Genomic DNA, 19,617 nt, shown 5'->3' on the forward strand with positions numbered 1-19,617 from the left:
TGGAAACTGTATCGGGCCCATAAACTGCACAAATTTTATTGAAGATGCATTTTTGCCTTTATCGTAGTTGTACTGTAAAATATGCCGTATTTTATCTTTATTTTGCTCCATGTTTGCAACGCTATAACTCACGAACGACTTAAACGAAACGACAATCAATCGAATCGCGCGAAATGACCTTTCCAAAAAGGTATAGCATGACCCGATGCGACTAGAACTATGCGCTTTCAGCGCCAACTAGCGAAAATACCGCAAGACTTTTTTTGACAACTTTATATTATAACGAATGCAAAAGGGAACAATAACAAGTCGCTTACACGTTTGCTAACAGTTACCCGTCTTGAAGGGTAACTTCTAATTTTAAAGTCATTTTATTAAACTGTAATTTATCCAACACCAGGGACAGAAACATAGGACATGTTCCCGCTCCTGCATGTGTTTTTTTTTGTTATGTGGCTGCACCAATTGGAAAATTCTAAAATTCGTACAAGACGCGCAATACAAGCAAAGGTTTTACAGAATTTCCTATGGGGATTTTCCAGCTCTTGCAAAACCCCTGTACGGTGCACGAGTTGCAATTTTTTCCACCTTATACAACGGCACAACAACAAACACACGCAGAAAAATATTTACTAGAATATTTATTTTGTGCTAGATGCCATTTTACTTAAGTACATATTTTGACGGTAAATTGTTAAATAAAGGAATTTTGAATAGATATTATAATTTGTATTTAAATTATTAAGATTAGTTACAGTGTTTTTGTTAAGAATAAATGCAGAAGGTGTGCCAATTCACAATAGCCATGCACAATAGTGATTTACAATAAATTGACCAAATCAGCCGTTCATGCATCACTAGGTTCTGCAATGGTGCTCTCGTGCTCTTGTATATTTCGGTATGCTATATTTGCAATATGCAATCTTGCAAAAAAAAGCAAGAGTATCCCGCTCCTCTATTTATCCATCCAATAAAAACATCGGTGCACGACTTGTTCCCATTAAATTTACATCGATGTTTCGACCATCGATGAATATCGGTTATCACTATTGTAATATTTCATTACGCTTGTGAGGTTTGTTTTTCAATTTGATTTTCTACTTGTCTGACGGAATGGTACGTTTAAGCATAATTGCATTTGCTGTGAAGCCTCGCGTTTCACTCATTAAGTTTCGAAAAGGTGGACTTGCTCCTATTGACCATAGAGAACGTCTGTCGGCAGTTTCTACAGTAAGTTGCAGAATGAGTTTGGTTGCGTAATGGGGAATGTTCGTTCCAGTATCAATTTTTGTGGAGGTTTTGTGCAAAGGGATAGGGGCTGGGGGCTTTCTACCCCGCACATTTGAAAGGTAATGAATGGAGCTTTTGAATAATAGCACCCTTCCCCCCTGGGACCAATGTTGGCTCTACGGCTACCTCCTGAAAATGGTGTAAAATCGTAGTTTTTCCATACAATTTTCACTAATTATTATAAAATTTATGTATTTTTACGCCTAGAGTGACTGCGTGTTTATTATTTTTATTATTTCAATGAATTAAAGTGGAAATCCACTTTATTTAAATAATAAAAAACGCTGAAAATTAAAAGTTGTATATGGATCGGTAATAATGCATATAAGTAGTTGAAGTACCAAGATAACCCAACCAACTATTTATACAAGACCCCCTAAATAATAAAATTAAATTTTCATTTGTATGGAGTTTTTTTATTTCGTGTTATACACGTATTTAATAACACCCAGTAACAAAATAGGGAAATGTTTAGTATCGCGCCGGTTTAGTATCGTTTATGGAGAAAAACAGGGGGGGCTACCCACTCACGCATCCTTATTGGAAAGAGGAAGGATCGAACTTTTTAATAAATCCCCCCTCGACCCCCTAGAGCCCCTATAGACCAAAATGTTTCAGTGCAATGTATATACATATTTAATTGCATCTATTAATGATACAAAGGGATCCGGGGTGACCGAAGTACTTTCGTGTAGTACTCTTTTCTGCGGTGGGGGCCTTCGGCCGCGCTCTAAAAAAATAACCCTGGTCGAGCGAATACTCGGGGTCACCGATGTACTTTCGTGTAGTACTCCTTTCTGCGTTGGCGGCCTGGTCGGTTCAACACCGGGGCGTATCAGATTCTTTTCGTATAGAACTCCTTTTTGCATGGGCGGCCTTCGGTCGCGCATCAAAAAAAATAACCCTGGTCGGTCCAACACCGGGGTGTATCAGATTTTTTTCGCATAGAACTCGTCTTTTGCATTGGCTTCAAAACAATAACCCTGGTCGGTCCAACACCGGGGTGTATCAGATTTTTTTCGCATATAACTCCTTTTTGCATTGGCGGCCTTCGGCCGCGCTTTAAATAAATAATTCTGGTCGTTCCAACACCGGGGTGTATCAATTTCTTTTCGCATAGAACTCCTTTTTGCATGGGCGGCCTTCGGTCGCGCATCAAAAATAATAACCCTGGTCGGTCCAACACCGGGGTGTATCAGATTTTTTTCGCATAGAACTCCTTTTTACATTGGCGGCCTTCGGCCGCGCTTTAAATAAATAATTCTGGTCGGTCCAATACCGGGGTGTATCAATTTTTTTCGCGTAGAACTCCTTTTTGCGTGGGCGGCCTTCGGCCGCGCTTCAAAAAAATAACCCTGGCCGGTCCAACACCGACTACGCCATCCATAGTATTTTAGCATTGAACACCTTTTCGCGTTCACTTCATACATTTATTGCTAACTGGGTTTAATTTATTCCCTTTTGTTCGTGCTTTCTCGGCAATTTGACAGTTCAAATTAGGCAGTCATTTTGGTTTTTCGCATTATGGAACTCAATGCAGTAAAAGGTGTATTTTATTTAAAAATTTACAAAGAAATTAACAATCAAAAGTAAATAAAAACATTACTAGTGGTTTTTATAATTCATAAGTAATATATGTGCGTGAAAATGTATACAAAATTGGTTTGGTACAATGCACAACAGATGAAAATACACTAGCATATATTGAGAAATTTGCAAAAAACGGCATTTTTTAAAGTGAATTTTTGGAAAAATTTGTGAACCGATTCTTATAAAATATGTTTTAAAATAAAGTTCGATAATTTAAGCATACATGCGTGTTTAAAATTTTCAATTTGGTTCTCTCGTTTAGGTACAGTGGCCAAAATTAACCGGCGCGATAAACCAACCCACAAAATAAATGGGTCTGTGTTATTATTATAATTCTTTTTCTTCTTAATTGGCGTAGACACCGCTTACGCGGTTATAGCCGAGTTAACAACCGCGCGCCAGTCGTTTCTTCTTTTCGCTACGTGGCGCCAATTGGATATTCCAAGCGAAGCCAGGTCCTTCTCCACTTGGTCCTTCCACCGGAGTGGAGGTCTTCCTCTGCTTCCCGCGGCGGGTACTGCGTCGAATACTTTCAGAGCTGGAGTGTTTTCATCCATCCGGACAACATGACCTAGCCAGCATAGCCGCTGTCTTTTAATTCGCTGAACTATGTCAATGTCGTCGTATATCTCGTACAGCTCATCCTTCCATCGAATGCGATATTCGCCGTGGCCAACGCGCAAAGGACCTTAAATGTTTCGCAGAACTTTCCTCTCGCAAACTCGCAACGTCGACTCATCGGTTGTTGTCATCGTCCAAGCCTCTGCACCATATAGCAGGACGGGAATTATGAGCGACTTATAGAGTTTGGTTCTTGTTCGTCGAGAGAGGACTTTGCTTCCCAATTGCCTACTCATTCCGAAGCAGCACCTGTTGGCAAGAGTTATCCTGCGTTGGATTTCTAGGCTGATATTGTTGGTGGTGTTTACGCTGGTTCCAAGATAGACGAAATTATCTACAACTTCAAAGTTATGACTGTCAACAGTGACGTGAGTGCCAAGTCGCGAGTGCGACGCCTGTTTGTTTGATAACAGGAGATACATATTTCGTCTTGCCCTCGTTCACTGCCAGACCCATTTGCGTTGCTTCCTTGTTCAGTCTGGAGAAAGCAGAACTAACGGCGCGGGTGTTGAGACCGATGATATCAATATCATCGGCATACGCCAGCAGCTGTACACTCTTATAAAAGATTGTACCTGCTCGATTAAGTTCTGCAGCTCGAATAATTTTCTCCAGCAGCAGATTGAAGAAGTCGCACGATAGGGAGTCGCCTTGTCTGAAACCTCGTTTGGTATCGAACGGCTCGGAGAGGTCCTTCCCGATCCTGACGGAGCTTTTTATGCTGCTCAACGTCAGTTTACACAGCCGTATTAATTTTGCGGGGATACCAAATTCAGACATCGCGGCATAAAGGCAGCTCCTTTTCGTGCTGTCGAAAGCAGCTTTGAAATCGACGAATAGGTGGTGAGTGTCGATTCTCCTTTCACGGGTCTTTTCCAAGATTTGGCGCATGGTGAATATCTGGTCGGTTGTTGATTTACCAGGTCTGAAGCCACACTGATTAGGTCCAATCAGTTTGTTGACGGTGGGCTTTAATCTTTCACACAATACGCTCGACAGAACCTTATATGCGATATTGAGGAGGCTTATCCCACGGTAGTTGGCGCAGCTTGTGGGGTCTCCTTTTTTATGGATTGGGCATATCACACTTAAATTCCAGTCGTTGGGCATGCTTTCATCCGACCATATTTTACAAAGAAGCTGATGCATGCTCTTTATCCTCCTGCCGCTTTGTTGTTCTTCAGGCGGGTAATTGCTTTTCGAACTTCTTCATGGTCGGGTAATGGAATGTCTGCTCCATCGTCATCGATTGGGGTATCGTGTTCGCCTTCTCCCGGTGTTGTGCTTTCACTGCCATTCAGCAGGCTGGAGAAGTGTTCCCTCCATAATTTAGGTATGCTCTGGGCATCGGTAACTAGATCACCTTTGGGGGTTCTACAAGAGTATGCTCCGGTCTTGAAACCTTCTGTAAGCCGCCGCATTTTTTCGTAGAATTTTCGAGCATTACCCCTGTCGGCCAGCTTATCAAGCTCTTCGTACTCACGCATTTCGGCCTCTTTCTTTTTCTGTCTGCAAATGCGTCTCGCTTCCCTCTTCAATTCTCGGTATCTATCCCATCCCGCACGTGTTGTGGACGATCGTAACGTTGCGAGGTAGGCAGCCTGTTTTCTCTCCGCTGCGACACGGCACTCCTCGTCGTACCAGCTGTTCTTTTGAACTCTCCGAAAACCAATGGTTTCGGTTGAGCTGTACGTAAGGAGTTTGAAATGCCGTCCCACAGTTCCCTTATACCGAGTTGTTGACGAGTGCGCTCCGAGAGCAGGAGTGCAAGCCGAGTAGAAAATCGTTCGGCTGTCTGTTGTGATTGCAGCTTCTCGACGTCGAACCTTCCTTGTGTTTGTTGGCGTGCGATTTTTGCTGCACAGAGGCGGGTGCGAATCTTGGCTGCAACAATATAATGGTCCGAGTCGATGTTAGGACCTCGGAGCGCACGCACATCTAAAACACTGGAGGCGTGTCTTCCGTCTATCACAACAAGATCGATCTGGTTGGTGGTTTTTCGATCCGGAGACAGCCAGGTAGCTTGATGTATCTTCTTATACTGGAATCTAGTACTACAGATAACCATATTTCGGGCCCCGGCGAAGTCGATCAGCCTCAACCCATTTGGAGAGCCTCGTGGAGGCTGAATTTACCGACCGTAGTGCCAAAGATACCTTCTTTGCCCACCCTGGCGTTGAAGTCGCCAAGCACGATTTTGACATCGTGGCGGGGGCATCTCTCATAAGTGCGCTCCAAGCACTCATAAAAGGCATATTTGGTCACATCGTCCTTCTCTTCCGTCGGGGCGTGGGCGCAAATCAGCGATATGTTGAAGAACCTCGCTTTGATACGGATTGCGGCTAGACGTTCATTCACCGCAGTGAATGATAGTACTCGGCGACAGTCTCTCTCCCACCACGAATCCCACACCAAACTTGCGCTCCTTTATATGGCCACTGTAGTAAATGTCACAAGGACCTACTTGTCTCTGTCCTTGTCCCGTCCATCGCATTTCTTGGACAGCCTTTATTTTCACGAGGACATCAACCAGCTGGGCGGCGGCACCTTCCCAATTAAGGGACCGGACATTCCAGGTGCATGCCCTCAATTCGTAGTCCTTATTTCGTTTGCCATGGTCTTTATATTATAATTATCCTTATAAAAAAATTTCTTCACTACACGCCAATGAGATTCGATTCTTTGGGAGTGTGTGCCATCCTCGGCGATGAATGGATTGCCAGGGTCACTATGGTTAACCTTTTCAAGGATGTAACCATCGTACATTGTCAGGGCATACCTCCAGTCCGAGGTCCTCACTGCCATCCTCTATCATTCCCAGCACCCAATGCCGTTCTACGCGTCTTCCTGAAAAAAAGAAAAGTATTTGAATAAACATAATTGCATTATTATTATTTATTATTTATTATTACAATAACGCCAATCGGCAATATACATTAAGAGAAACAAATAAAAAATGAAAAATGTAGGTAGAAAGTAAATGTGTATATGCAGAGTACTATGGTGATGGTTTCTGGTTGTGGCGGGCAGCAAATGGAGTCCTTGGTTAAACAAGCAGATGTTTCTTAGTATTGTCTATGAAGGCAGAGTATGTACCTCCGTAGAAGTCAATCACACCTTGAAAAGAATTGACAGATTTGGCCAGTCTATTCAGAGGACCGTTGATCACATAATTTTTCTTGGAGTTAGAAGTTTTTAGTAGACTATTACGTCTAAGTAAAGTGCCTACTGGGGCAAATTCAAAGCAGCCAAGAATGTCTGGAGCATCAATAATATTATTGACAACCTTGTAATAGAAACTAAGATCGGCAACCTGTCGACGTGCTGATAGTTTATTGATACGAAAGCTCTGGTAAATTTCATCAGTGGAGTAAGTATGTGTAGACGATGATAATTTATAGGCTAACGACTTGCAGAGTTTACGTTGAACCTTTTCCACTTTGTCTATAGATGCATTAGTATATGGAGACCAGATGACTGAACCATATTCAAGGATAGGTAGGACTAGCGATTGAAAAAGTCTGGTTACAGAGTAGGGGTTGTTGAAGTCTTTGCTGTTTCTTAGGATAAATCCGAGGGTTTTAAATCCCTTAGATGTGATTCTATCAATGTGTTTAGAGAAGGAGAGCTTGTTGTCAACAATGATCCCCAGGTCTTTTATCTCATCAATCTCTATGATTTCCTGATCCTTGAGTTTGTATTTTGCAGGAATTGGTGAGTGTGAGCGAGTGAAAGTTATAGCGGCGCATTTGTTGATATTAAGATCAAGATTGTTCACAAGGCACCAGTTACCAAGAGAGTCAATATCATGCTGTAGAATTAGGATATCTGACATACTAGCTATGGGCCTGAAAATTTTGAGATCATCTGCATACAATAGGTGATCTGATATGATATTGTTGCCAATGTCGTTTATGAATATATTGAAGAGTACCTGGCCCAAATTGAGATCCTTGTGGTACCCCAGATGTTACGATATATTCGAATGAAAGATGGCCATCGACTCTAACTTGTAGGCGTCTACCCGTAAGATATGAATGGATCCAAGACAAAGCACTACCTCCAACACCATAGTTGCTCAACTTGTGCATGAGTATATCATGGTCAACACGATCAAACGCCTTGCTAAAGTCTGTGTAGATGCTGTGAACACAGTTTCCGGAATCCATAGCATTTAACACCTTGTTAATGTATATGAACAAATTAGTAGTTGTAGATCTGCCCCCCGTAAATCCATGTTGTCGAGTGATTATAACGTGTTCGAAAGACTGCAGTAGTTGTGATAGCACCAATTTCTCAAACAACTTAGCAAGGGCAGACTGAATACAAATAGGACGATAATTGGTGACCATAGCTTTAGATCCATCCTTATGTATTGGAGTGATATATGATAATTTCCATGACGAGGGGAAGATACCACCACTAAGTGATTCACCAAATATATGCGTCAACGGTTCGCATAGACTGATCGCGCAGTTCTTTAGGAATAAGTTAGGTAGACCATCAGGTCCAGCACCTTTTCTAGGGTCAAGTGAAAGGAGTAATTTAAGTACTTCGTCATATGATACTGTCAGATCGTTCAGGAGTATGTTCTGAGGTCCCGGGTTGTAGGTAGCTGCAGCAGCGCCATGGCGATTGTTAGGTGCGTAAACACTATGAAAAAAGGAGGCAAAGAGATCACAAATGTCAGGCCCGGAATTAGCTGATAGATCATCCCATACCATGGAGGAAGGTATGTCACTGCTAGAACGGTTTTTGTCTTTGACATAGTTCCAGAAGGCTTTGATGTTCGATTTGAGTTTGGCTTCAACATTACTCACGTAATTTTTATAGCACTCAGAGCTCAGTGATTTGCACTCAAGTCTCAGTTTACTGAAGCAAGAGTAATTGTAGTTGGTACGTCTTGTCTTGTAACGGGTGATTTTTTTGAGGTTAGGATTTTCATGCATTAGTATTTGACAGATCACGTGGGATTTCAGACATGGTGTCAAAGAGAAAGATGCTCAGTATGCTTTGACATTTCATCATGAATAGACTTACTAACGAGCAACGCTTGCAAATCATTGAATTTTATTACCAAAATCAGTGTTCGGTTCGAAATGTTTTTTATCGACAAATTTTGTTCAGCGATGAGGCTCATTTCTGGTTGAATGGCTACGTAAATAAGCAAAATTGCCGCATTTGGGGTGAAGAGCAACCAGAAGCCGTTCAAGAACTGCCCATGCATCCCGAAAAATGCACTGTTTGGTGTGGTTTGTACGCTGGTGGAATCATTGGACCGTATTTTTTCAAAGATGCTGTTGGACGCAACGTTACGGTGAATGGCGATCGCTATCGTTCGATGCTAACAAACTTTTTGTTGCCAAAAATGGAAGAACTGAACTTGGTTGACATGTGGTTTCAACAAGATGGCGCTACATGCCACACAGCTCGCGATTCTATGGCCATTTTGAGGGAAAACTTCGGACAACAATTCATCTCAAGAAATGGACCCGTAAGTTGGCCACCAAGATCATGCGATTTAACGCCTTTAAACTATTTTTTGTGGGGCTACGTCAAGTCTAAAGTCTACAGAAATAAGCCAGCAACTATTCCAGCTTTGGAAGACAACATTTCCGAAGAAATTCGGGCTATTCCGGCCGAAATGCTCGAAAAAGTTGCCCAAAATTGGACTTTCCGAATGGACCACCTAAGACGCAGCCGCGGTCAACATTTAAATGAAATTATCTTCAAAAAGTAAATGTCATGAACCAATCTAACGTTTCAAATAAAGAACCGATGAGATTTTGCAAATTTTATGCGTTTTTTTTTTAAAAAAGTTATCAAGCTCTTAAAAAATCACCCTTTACAACGCATGCGCCGACTTCTTCAATTTAATTTTGCGAATGAGATCTTTTGAAAACCAGGATGGATAACTGCTGTGTTTATAAGTATATGCTGGAACGAACTGGTTAATCCCTTCAAAGATTTTAGCGTAGAGATAATCAAGCTTACTATCAATTGTGCTGAGTTTATATAAATCGATCCAATTTGTTCTCAGGTAGAAAGTGTTGAGCTCAGCATAGTTGGCCTTTTTGAAAGAGTACGTAGAGGAGTAGATAGGAACTAGTCCAGGCTGAAAGTTGAGCGTGATATCTAGAGCGGGATGATATGTGTCTTCAGGAACCAAGGCAAGCGAGTGTTCAGGAGAAATGTCGATGTCGCTGAAACATAAGTCAAGGGCTGAGTTGTGAGCATTGAGAATGTGGTTGCGTTGTGTGCAATTCAGGAGCGAATAACAGTCGTAAAGTAGTTTTTCACAGTCCGCACGAGGAGGGCTGCTAGGGAGGTTGAAATCACCAACTATCAGTAAGTCAGATGCTTGGTGTTTTTCTCTAATGAAAGAAATAGTGGCCAGGTGGTCAACAAAGATCTCATAAGGTGACTGAGGAGGTATGTATACACAGCCGATGATTAGGTCACGGGATGCACCCTTCACCCTGATGAATATTTGCTCTAGGTTATTATTTTCAGTAGAGATTGGCTCAGTGTGTAGATAACGTTTGCATGCGATAAAGACTCCACCACCACGTACTTTATGATTAGCATGAGATGTACGATCTTTACGGTAGATATTATAAGAAGAGTCAATGACTTCTCCATCACGTATAGATGGATGGAGCCAGGACTCAGTGATGCATATGATATCAGACTGGTTAGACGACGTGTTGGTCAGAAATGCGCAGAGTTTTGTGCGCAGACCTCGAACGTTCTGGTAATATAACTGGATGAGAGATACTTTCTTCTTGTTCGTTGTGCGAGCGAAAATTCTTCTTTACAATCTTAGGCATACCATGGATATACTTTATAGTCATACTGTCGTTGCCGCTTTTTACTAGAGAGTCAAGTTCCAGTCGTAAATCTTTTAGGTGCTGTTGTTGAGAAGGGGTAAGATCAGCTTTGAAAATGACTGCAGTATTACTATTAGGTGGTCTGTATTTGATAATTGAGAGCGCATCATCAGCTGAGCGAGTTGTAATATGTAGCGCACGTGTACGACCCGGTGTATGTCGGCCTAGTCTGCGTAGCTTAAATTTAGTGGCAATGTTCGAGAGACAAGAAGGCAAAGCGGCTACTAGATTTGTCCTGTCGTCATCCAAACGATCTTTACCCACTGGTTTGACTGATTCCGGGATGTTTAGAGCAATTACATTGACTTTACGGCGCTCACGTTCCAACATTTCAGTGAAGATATCTTCCTTACTCACTGGTAAGTCAGGCTTGGCATTGAGTTTATTATTAATTTTATTCTCTACTGATGAAAGCCTATCGTTAAGGGCAGTACATTTATTAGTGAGTGTTGTATATTGTTTAGACAGATTGCTTACCTCATCCTTAAGGTTATTTACGCTACTTACGAGTGACTTTTTGAGATCTTCAAATTTGCGGTCATAGTCAGAGGTGAAGCGATCAAAGTACTTCTGGAAGAGACTTTCCATTTCATTAGCTTGTGGCGAGATGTGTGTTAAAACTTCATCATCAGATAAGTGGCTGTCACATGTCCTAACACTGATATCATTGCTGCAGGATGAACAGTTCCAAACCGACTCCTTTTTCTTGATACTGATCGCTGTGGCCTTAAATTCCACAGATGAAAGGCCTGTACACCTAGAGTGAAACCAGAGTTGGCAAGCAACACATTGGATGCTGGACTGTACACCATCTCGTATCAGCTCAGAGCAATAACCACAAAATTGTGATGTTGTGTTTATTTTCTTGGGTGGCATTATTTATCGATGGATAGCACAATTTATATGTAACTAAGCAATTACTGTAGCCCTCCTTTATTTGCGACGCACTGCAAACGGACCGCACATCAGCAATGCAGCGTTGCCGTATATTTTGTTATTGGTTTTCTTCAAGTTTTATGCTTTTATGTTCTTTTCCTTACATTTAGTTGTTGTTTGCATCACATGCACTCGTTGTTGTCGTGCTCAATGAGAAATACCGTTTGAAGTGACAAAAACTCTGTTTAGAACTATTTTCCATTATTTTCAATATATTGCACTTCCAAATTATATTATGCTTTAATTTAGTATTTTTAACTAATCCAATTGGTTGAAACGCATAATACTTTTTATGAAACACTTTTACAACTGAGCGGGCCGATGCTCATGAGTTCTTACAAATTAGCAGCAACTTGTTTGCTTATGCACGCTTTATTAAATGTTTAAATAAAACAAAACTTTTGCGGTAGGTAGTATTTTTTAACTCTTTAAACGTTGTTGGCTTTTCATCAATTTTAATTTTGGTTAATATACATTTGAGTTGAAAAGAAAATTGTATCGCGCAAATTGCCGTCTACACACGTCCGTTCGTATCGAGCTCCTACATATGTATGATATATATAAATTATTATTATTACCTTTGTTGTATTTGCTTTTCCCGAATTTACTTTCGTCAATCTGCACTACCTTACCTGGACCACCAATCTTTCCTTTGACTTCTTGGTGGTCTAACTGAAATATAACTACCGCTCCCCTGCAGTAGCTGTACCAGTCGGATATAGTGCCAGATGACAATTTTTTTCCAACGCTCGCATAATCCTCCCTATAAATACCTTCCCGCGTAAAGCGGTGGGCAAAGCAATACATGAGGTAAAACACGTGGGGAAAGCTTAATTTAACGCCTTCAAACCACATGCCCGCTGGCCTTGAAATAAGGGACTTTGTCTTACAATTGCCCCTAGAGCATTTAAAGTACCCTACTGGGTGGCGTTTGCGCAATGCCATTTGGGTTTTTTGAACGGCACAAAGCCGGCTTTTTGGCAACAGACCGTATACCTCGGAAAATGATACACACAATTCATGTGAGCCCAAGTATTTGTCCATTTGCACTATATTCCACTGCTGTTGGATTCATTGAATTCAATATACCGTTAATACAGAAGTAACCCAACCAACATTTTTTCTATAATACTAACGTATTACTCCATTATTAAAATATAGAGTGTAACCTTAATTGAGCGTGGCCCTAAGGATCCACCCCACCCCACCCCTTTTCACATTTGTTAATACTTTCAACCATCGATCCGAAACGAGTTCTATGTAAAGTAACCCAAATGTATATAAGACCTACCATTTTCATTAGTTGGGTTATTACTGTCCTCCTTTTGTGCTTATTTTCTTCGTCGTTTGACAGTTCATATTCAGTCATTTTGTTTACATTTCAAGGAACAGTATAACACGTAATTGAAAGCTGTTTTATTTATTAAATTCATACCTGTTAAGTTTTGATTACTAATCGTAATTATTAGTAATCTGATTAATTTGTATTTGAGAGTGAAATAATTGATTACATTACGATTATCTTGGTCCCAAGTAGATTACGTAATGATTAAGACTACAAGTAATCAAAAAATAATCAAGATTACTCAGGATTATTGAAAAGAATCAAAAATAATCAAAATAAATAATTGATTCTTTTCAGCAATTCTTTTTGATTCTTTTCAATCCAAAATCCCAAACAACTTTGGTCTTTTTGCTTTTTTTAATTCTTAATAAATTTTTTTATTCAATTTTGTACAACAAATAAAGATATTCAAGAGTCTTGAATCAAGACATAATAACTAAATGTAACACCAAAAAAATAACAAAATTCATTTATAACAAAATAACAATAACTCCATTTAGAATTTGCTTTCAATAACACCAATTTCTCAAATGATAAGTCCGACATTGACTGGAGCCTTGGACTGTTCACTATCAAATAGCCTCTCTACTGGTGCTGAGGATGTCAGGGGAGTATTAAAGGCAACCAAAGCTTCTTTTAGACTGCAATGTTGTACCCAAGTGTCGTCTGTTCTTGAATTGTCATTTAAGTAACAGAAAAAGTGATGGGTCAAAAAAGCCCGACGATCACTAGCACTTGGCTCAGGAGTAGCATTTGTTCCTTCTTCGTTATCTGTGTCTGTATAAAGATAAATGAATTTAATACAAATAATCTAAGAATATTCAAGCAATCCTACCGTTGAGGTCAAAATCAAAATGCCTATTATTTGCAAATAATTCATTACTTTTCAATATTTGTGCATTGAAAGCACGATTATCTTTTGCATAGAAATCGCAAATTGTGTTTAAAACCCAGATACTTATGTCCGCTGCTGTCACCTCCGGTTTTATCCTTTACAACACCTTGATCCAGCTCATTTTAATATCTGGAGTTAGTACAGTTGCCGCTAGTGCTATATTGGCCTCCGGTTTTAAAGTAAAAAATGCGTCAAATCGATCTCTCAAACGCTGCTCCAATTTAGCAACCACAGAGGAAACTTGCTGCATTTCTGGCTTGTTTTGCAGCTTATTTAATCTATTGCTGAGGGTCATCAGAGTCGGAATTAAGCAGCCTGCATAGAATATACACTTACTTAATGTGAAACCGATAAAAAATACTAATACATTTTACCGTAATGCACGTTATTTTCTCCTTGAAGGTAGTCCAAGGCACGAGCAATAGGCCCCATTAACAACTGGTACATCTCCAGATCCTGCAAATCGCTCGGAGAAAATTGTGACAAGCTGAGTCTTTCGCACAAAGGATTCAACTTGTCCTTGGCCCAAAGTAACTTCGTTACTGCGTCGAACAGTGAATTCTACCGAGTTACAACGGGCACAAGCAATGTCGATCCCAAGCATTCCACAATAATTTCCCACGAATGTCTGGAAAATATTCAGCCTGGAAATCCAACGCAGGATTACTCTTGCCAACAGGTGCTACTTCGGACTGAGTAGGCAATTGAAAAGTAAAGTCCTCTCTCGACGAACAAAAGCCAAACTCTATAAGTCGCTCATAATTCCCGTCCTGCTATATGGTGCAGAGGCTTGGACGATGACAACAACCGATGAGTCGACGTTGCGAGTTTTCGAGAGAAAAGTTCTGCAAAAGATTTATGGTCCTTTGCGCGTTGGCCACGGCGAATATCGCATTCGATGGAACGATGAGCTGTACGAGATACATGACGACATTGACATAGTTCAGCGAATTAAAAGACAGCGGCTACGCTAGCTAGGTCATGTTGTCCGTATGGATGAAAACACTCCAGCTCTGAAAGTATTCGACGCAGTTCCCGCCGCGAGAAGCAGAGGAAGACCTCCACTCTGTTGGAAGGACCAAGAGGAGAAGGACCTGGCCTCGCTTGGAATATCCAATTGGCGCCACGTAGCGAAGAGAAGAAACGACTGGCGCGCTGTTGTTGAGTCGGCTATAATCGCGTAAGCGGTGTCTACGCCAGTAAAGAAGAAGAAGAAGAAAATATTCTCTTTAGTACATTATAGTTCAACAAAATCGTTAACAATTTTCAGTTACCATCGAATGTTGGATATACAAAGCCTGCTCACTTCTCAAAATCTTCACGTAATCGGCGGAAGCAAGTAAATTCAGCGTGTGGCTGCAACATCGAAGATGCTTTGGCAGAAACAGCTCGTTTTGGAAAACTGGCAAATCGTTTTCGCTATCATCTTCATGAGAAGTTTCCGTACACCCGTACTCCTTGAAAGCCTTAACAAAATTGGATACATTGTCTGTCACCGTCATAATAACATTGGACGAGCTCAGACCAAAGCCGGCATTAATTTCGGCAATGATTTGCACAATTTTTTCAGCTGAGTGCACGCCGAATATTCTCCTGCAAGCAAGAGCAGCCGACTTGCGTTCCAGGTTCTCTGTAAGCCAATGGCAAGTATACCCCAAAAAGCTCCGGTGGTTCCCAGACCAAATATCCCCGGTTGTACAGAAGTGTTTTACGAAGGCCATTTCCGACTTGATTTTGTGTACCACTTCACCATAATGCTCCTTAAATTTTTTTACAGCTGCTTGCCTGCTCATTATCTTCATGCCACTGATCTGCAAGAGGTCTATGAAAGACCTTCTTTCTAAAATTGAGACAGGCAGTGCTCCATCAACAATAGCATGCAAAAGCTTTCTATCGAAGGCAGCTTGCGCAGAATTGCCAAAAGGGCTGCCCGACTTCAAACTTTTGTATTCCGCATACAATTCGCACATGTTTGACCCGTAAATGCTTCACAAAATTGGAGGTCACGTCACCAGTAGCTCTTATCTTCCGATCACATCCGACACATTTTGCAATTGTCGACATTTTATTCTGATCAGAAATCTGTGAATTCAAAGTTCAATTCATTAAACACTTACAACAACACCAAACACAACAATTTAAATTTTAAAACAAACAATACTAAAACAACCCTAATTTGAACCATATGCACATAAAAACTAACTTTTACAATATCCGTCTAAAATCTCGCGTTGAAAATAGGTTTTCCAGACACCTCAAAAGACTGGTTTTTTATAGAGCTTCCGGAATTTTTTTTGAAGACCCTTCTCCTCTTGCCGGGGCTTGGCACGTAATTCTTGTCCAAAATTTCATCATCATTTGAGAAGTCGCTTTCTCCAAAAACCAATTGATCAGTTTGTGACATGTTATCTTCAAATGGAGCGTTTTTGCACACAAAACACAATTAATAACAACTGACTGACACTTTATTAGCTCTTGTTTGACTTGTTAACGTAAGCGTACCAACAAGTTAACAACCGTTCTTGGATTCTAACACTACTCCCTTCAGCATTGTTGTTTTTCATACAGGTGTAAATAACAGCTACGCTCATTGAAGCTTATTCTGATGATCAGAACTGGGAAATTTCGCGATGGGGCTGATTAAATTGAATGGCTGAATTGCTATTAATAATAGCAAAAATATCATCATTTATAATATAATATTTATAATAATATAATATACATATATACATATTATACATATAAATGCATATATCTCAGAATCTGAGGCTCAGATTATACAAAAAACAATTTAAAAAATTTTAATAAAAAAATGTCTTAAAATTTAAAGAGAAAAGTTGTTTGGTATTTTGAATTGAAAGTAATCAAAAATAATCAAAAAGAATCGCTGAAAAGAATCAATTATTTATTTTGATTATTTTTGATTATTTTCATTAATTTATAATAATCCTTATTATTTTTTGATTCTTTATAATCGTAATCATTACGTAATCCCAATATTTCAAACCCACAATTAAATAATCATTACGATTCTTTTTAGAAAATAATCTAACCGATTACTAATCGTAATCATAATTTAACAGCTATGATTTATTTAAAACTTTCTCGATATTTTTTAGTGAAAGGTTTTCATTTTCAACATCGGAAAGATGGCCAGAGCTACATACCTCTAACTGATTCTTCATTTGCCATTGTCACTAAACTTACTTCGTTTATTTCGTCGTCCGCAATTAAATCTTGAATATCAGCCATTGTTATTTTATCACATCCATCACCTTCTATTGCATGCGCCAATCTCACTATGTTCCTATATTCATCTTCAATTGGTGTAGAAACTGCTCTGAAATTCTATTTCTGGTATTAGTGCTTTCCATCAAGCTTTTAGTGTTGAAGGACGAATTTCTTTAAGTGACGCATCAACAATTTGAACGGAATCAAAGTATGGGCCAAATGCATAGAATTTTATTTGGGCAAGAAAACCTTTTTCAAACTAAAATAGTAAATATTTGAAAAAATGTCCGTAAAAATCGCGTTGTAAGAGTAGCGTTGTAAGAAAAAACCGCGTTGTAGGAGGTTTACCTGTATGTTTAGAGACTACATTATCATACAAATGTTCTCGCAATAACCTTACTAGATAACAATGCTACAGCCCGCAGATTTAAGAGAAATCAGGTTCAGATTTACTTTTTAGGGATTAAGTTTTGTATATATTGTAAATAAAACCTTAATTAGAATTAGATTAAAATTGTAAATAAATAAGTTAATACCAGCCCAAAAAAAAAAAATAAATAAACAAAACAGCTATATATTGGACCAAATATTTATTTTATGAATTTTTATAGTATTATGTTTTTATATCACTTCAACACAAAGCTATACGATTGAGAGTTTTTGTTATTACTTTTTGAGTAACACATGTTCTGCAATTTTTATTGAGATAACTTAACTGTTGGCCGATGTATCCACTTGAAAGTATTGATTCGATTCAACCCATTTTTGGATAACAGAATTACTATCATCAGGAAAGAATTCTGTCTGAATTTCAATTTGGTTGGATTTGAACAATTTTTAGTCATAAGGTGACATACTTTAAGGACATTATTAGTGCAAAATTGTATTCCGTTAAGTTAATTACGTCTTGATTTGTATACTAGAAAGTGAAAGAATCACGTGAGGTTAAAAATTTTATTATATGGGCAGTAGGCGTGGCTGTAATCCGATTTCGCCCATTGTCCAATTTTCACACTGGCAAGATCAAAGCCCTATCATACCATCTCGGGTGTAAACTTCCATCTCTCTGGCGTAATTAGTTACTGATTTATTGCGGCTTTAGTACTTTTTAACAGTACCGTTACAAGGGGAGTGAGTGGGATTATTTTCCGATTTAATCAATTTTCGCACTCTCAATAGAAGTTCGTATAATATTTGAGCTTGGTAAATTTGGTAGTTGAAGCTTTAGTGGTTTAGGAGATATGTATGTACATTAATCATTGCACATTGCAAGTTACCGATATTTGTATACTATCGGTAACTAACGCGTATCATTTTAGCTCCATTTAATTTTAGGCGTGCACATTAATTTATTTATGTTTGATGTGGGCTATTTTACAATGTACAGTCACACAATAAAGTCTACATACCCCCGACGGATCGAATAATAACCATCGAATAATAACCACGCCCATCTCCCATACAAAAGTCACTAAAAGTGCGTTAAGCGACTAACAAAAAACGCCAGAAACACTAAATTTTACGGAAGAAAGGGCAGAAGGAAGCTGCACCCAGGCTTTTTTTTTTAAATTGAAAATGGGCGTGGCGTTGCCCACTTATGGACCAAAAACCATATCTCAAGAACTACTAATCTAATTAATTTTACAGCAAAAAAAAATAAAAAAAAGATGTAAATGACGGATAATGAAATCTCGATTATCACTTTTATCATGCGAGAGTATAAAATGTTCGGTGACACCCGAACCTTAAGGCCTAACTATAATGTGCATAAGCTAGCTTAAGCCAGCGTAAGCAACTGTCCGAATACACACAAATTGTATGTTGCAACTATAATGTACTTTACATCAAGTTTCGTCAAGTTTTTTCAAACGTCATTTGCTTAAGGAAAATGCGAAACTGGTCGCATCTTCCGTACGGAATCAGCTGTTTTCGCTTTTTGTCAACAGATAAATCATTTTGAATTTGAAGTTGTAGGACGACGAATGTTTTATACAAAGTTTAGTCGAAAATACTGAAAAATGAAATGCTTTTACGTCAAAAAATATGCCTCTTATTTCAATCGCGTGTATATAAAAAAAAATATCTGGTCAATCCCTTTCATTTCTAGGAATCGTACAACAAAACCATCCTACCTCCTCTTCCTGTTTATTTCCCTCACTGAACATGACCGAACTCTTCTTTTTAATTTCACTAATTTTTGTTAATATGCATATTCCGTCTAACAGAGAAGTAAGCATTTTAATTGTTTTTAAATATTTTAATTTTCTAGTCATTTTTGCAAAATCCAGACGAAAAATAAAATCAAAGCACGAATTGTTTATTGACCATTTTCTCTTCTGCATGTAAGTACATTATAGTCATTCAAAAGTCTACTCTCCGTTCCTTATGCATTTGACAGACTTTTCGTTAATTTTTTGACAGTAACATACGGCTGCATATGCATATTATAGTTAGGCCTTTACTTGTTTTTATATTGAATAGTGCAAAAATAACTTTAATTCCTTATCAAACTTTAGTTAAAATAAAAATAGAGTGGTAAAATAAGAGTGGTTGTAAACAAGCAAAAAATTTCTGTCTCCATATATATAAAAAAAAGAAAAAAGAAAGATTTTGACGTCATAACTAAATTCATGATTGTGTGATGAGTAATGTAAAATCATTCAGAATTCGGTAAAGGTTCAGGAGAGCGGCTTTTCCGAAAAAGTGCACCAATTTTCACGGGAAAGGTCTTAAAATACTCGTTTTTAATTCTACTTTACGAATATGTATGGCACGTGCCTTAAATATAAATATTTTCTTTGATTTTATTAAGAACATCG

At 39.1% G+C, this 19,617-nt stretch overlaps 1 protein-coding gene and 1 long non-coding RNA gene across 2 annotated transcripts in view; one reads left to right on the forward strand and one right to left on the reverse strand.

The window, feature by feature from the left end:
- The first annotated feature begins 1,011 nt into the window (after positions 1-1,011).
- Positions 1,012-19,617, forward strand: part of LOC125777197 (uncharacterized) — a 41,408-nt gene continuing 22,802 nt past the window's right edge. Inside the window, exon 1 of the mRNA XM_049451481.1 lies at positions 1,012-1,230. Coding sequence (XP_049307438.1) covers positions 1,114-1,230 — 117 coding nt within the window. The 5' untranslated portion in view covers positions 1,012-1,113. The remainder of the gene's footprint in view (positions 1,231-19,617) is intronic.
- On the reverse strand, positions 13,259-14,247 carry LOC125777201 (uncharacterized). Its single transcript, XR_007422154.1, has 3 exons — positions 13,942-14,247; positions 13,508-13,882; positions 13,259-13,449 (listed from the first exon to the last, which is right to left on the reverse strand). It is a non-coding gene; the product is annotated as an uncharacterized LOC125777201 (long non-coding RNA).

The sequence above is a fragment of the Bactrocera dorsalis genome, chromosome 3, assembly GCF_023373825.1.
Source record: "Bactrocera dorsalis isolate Fly_Bdor chromosome 3, ASM2337382v1, whole genome shotgun sequence".
NCBI classification, from domain to species: Eukaryota; Metazoa; Arthropoda; class Insecta; order Diptera; family Tephritidae; genus Bactrocera; species Bactrocera dorsalis.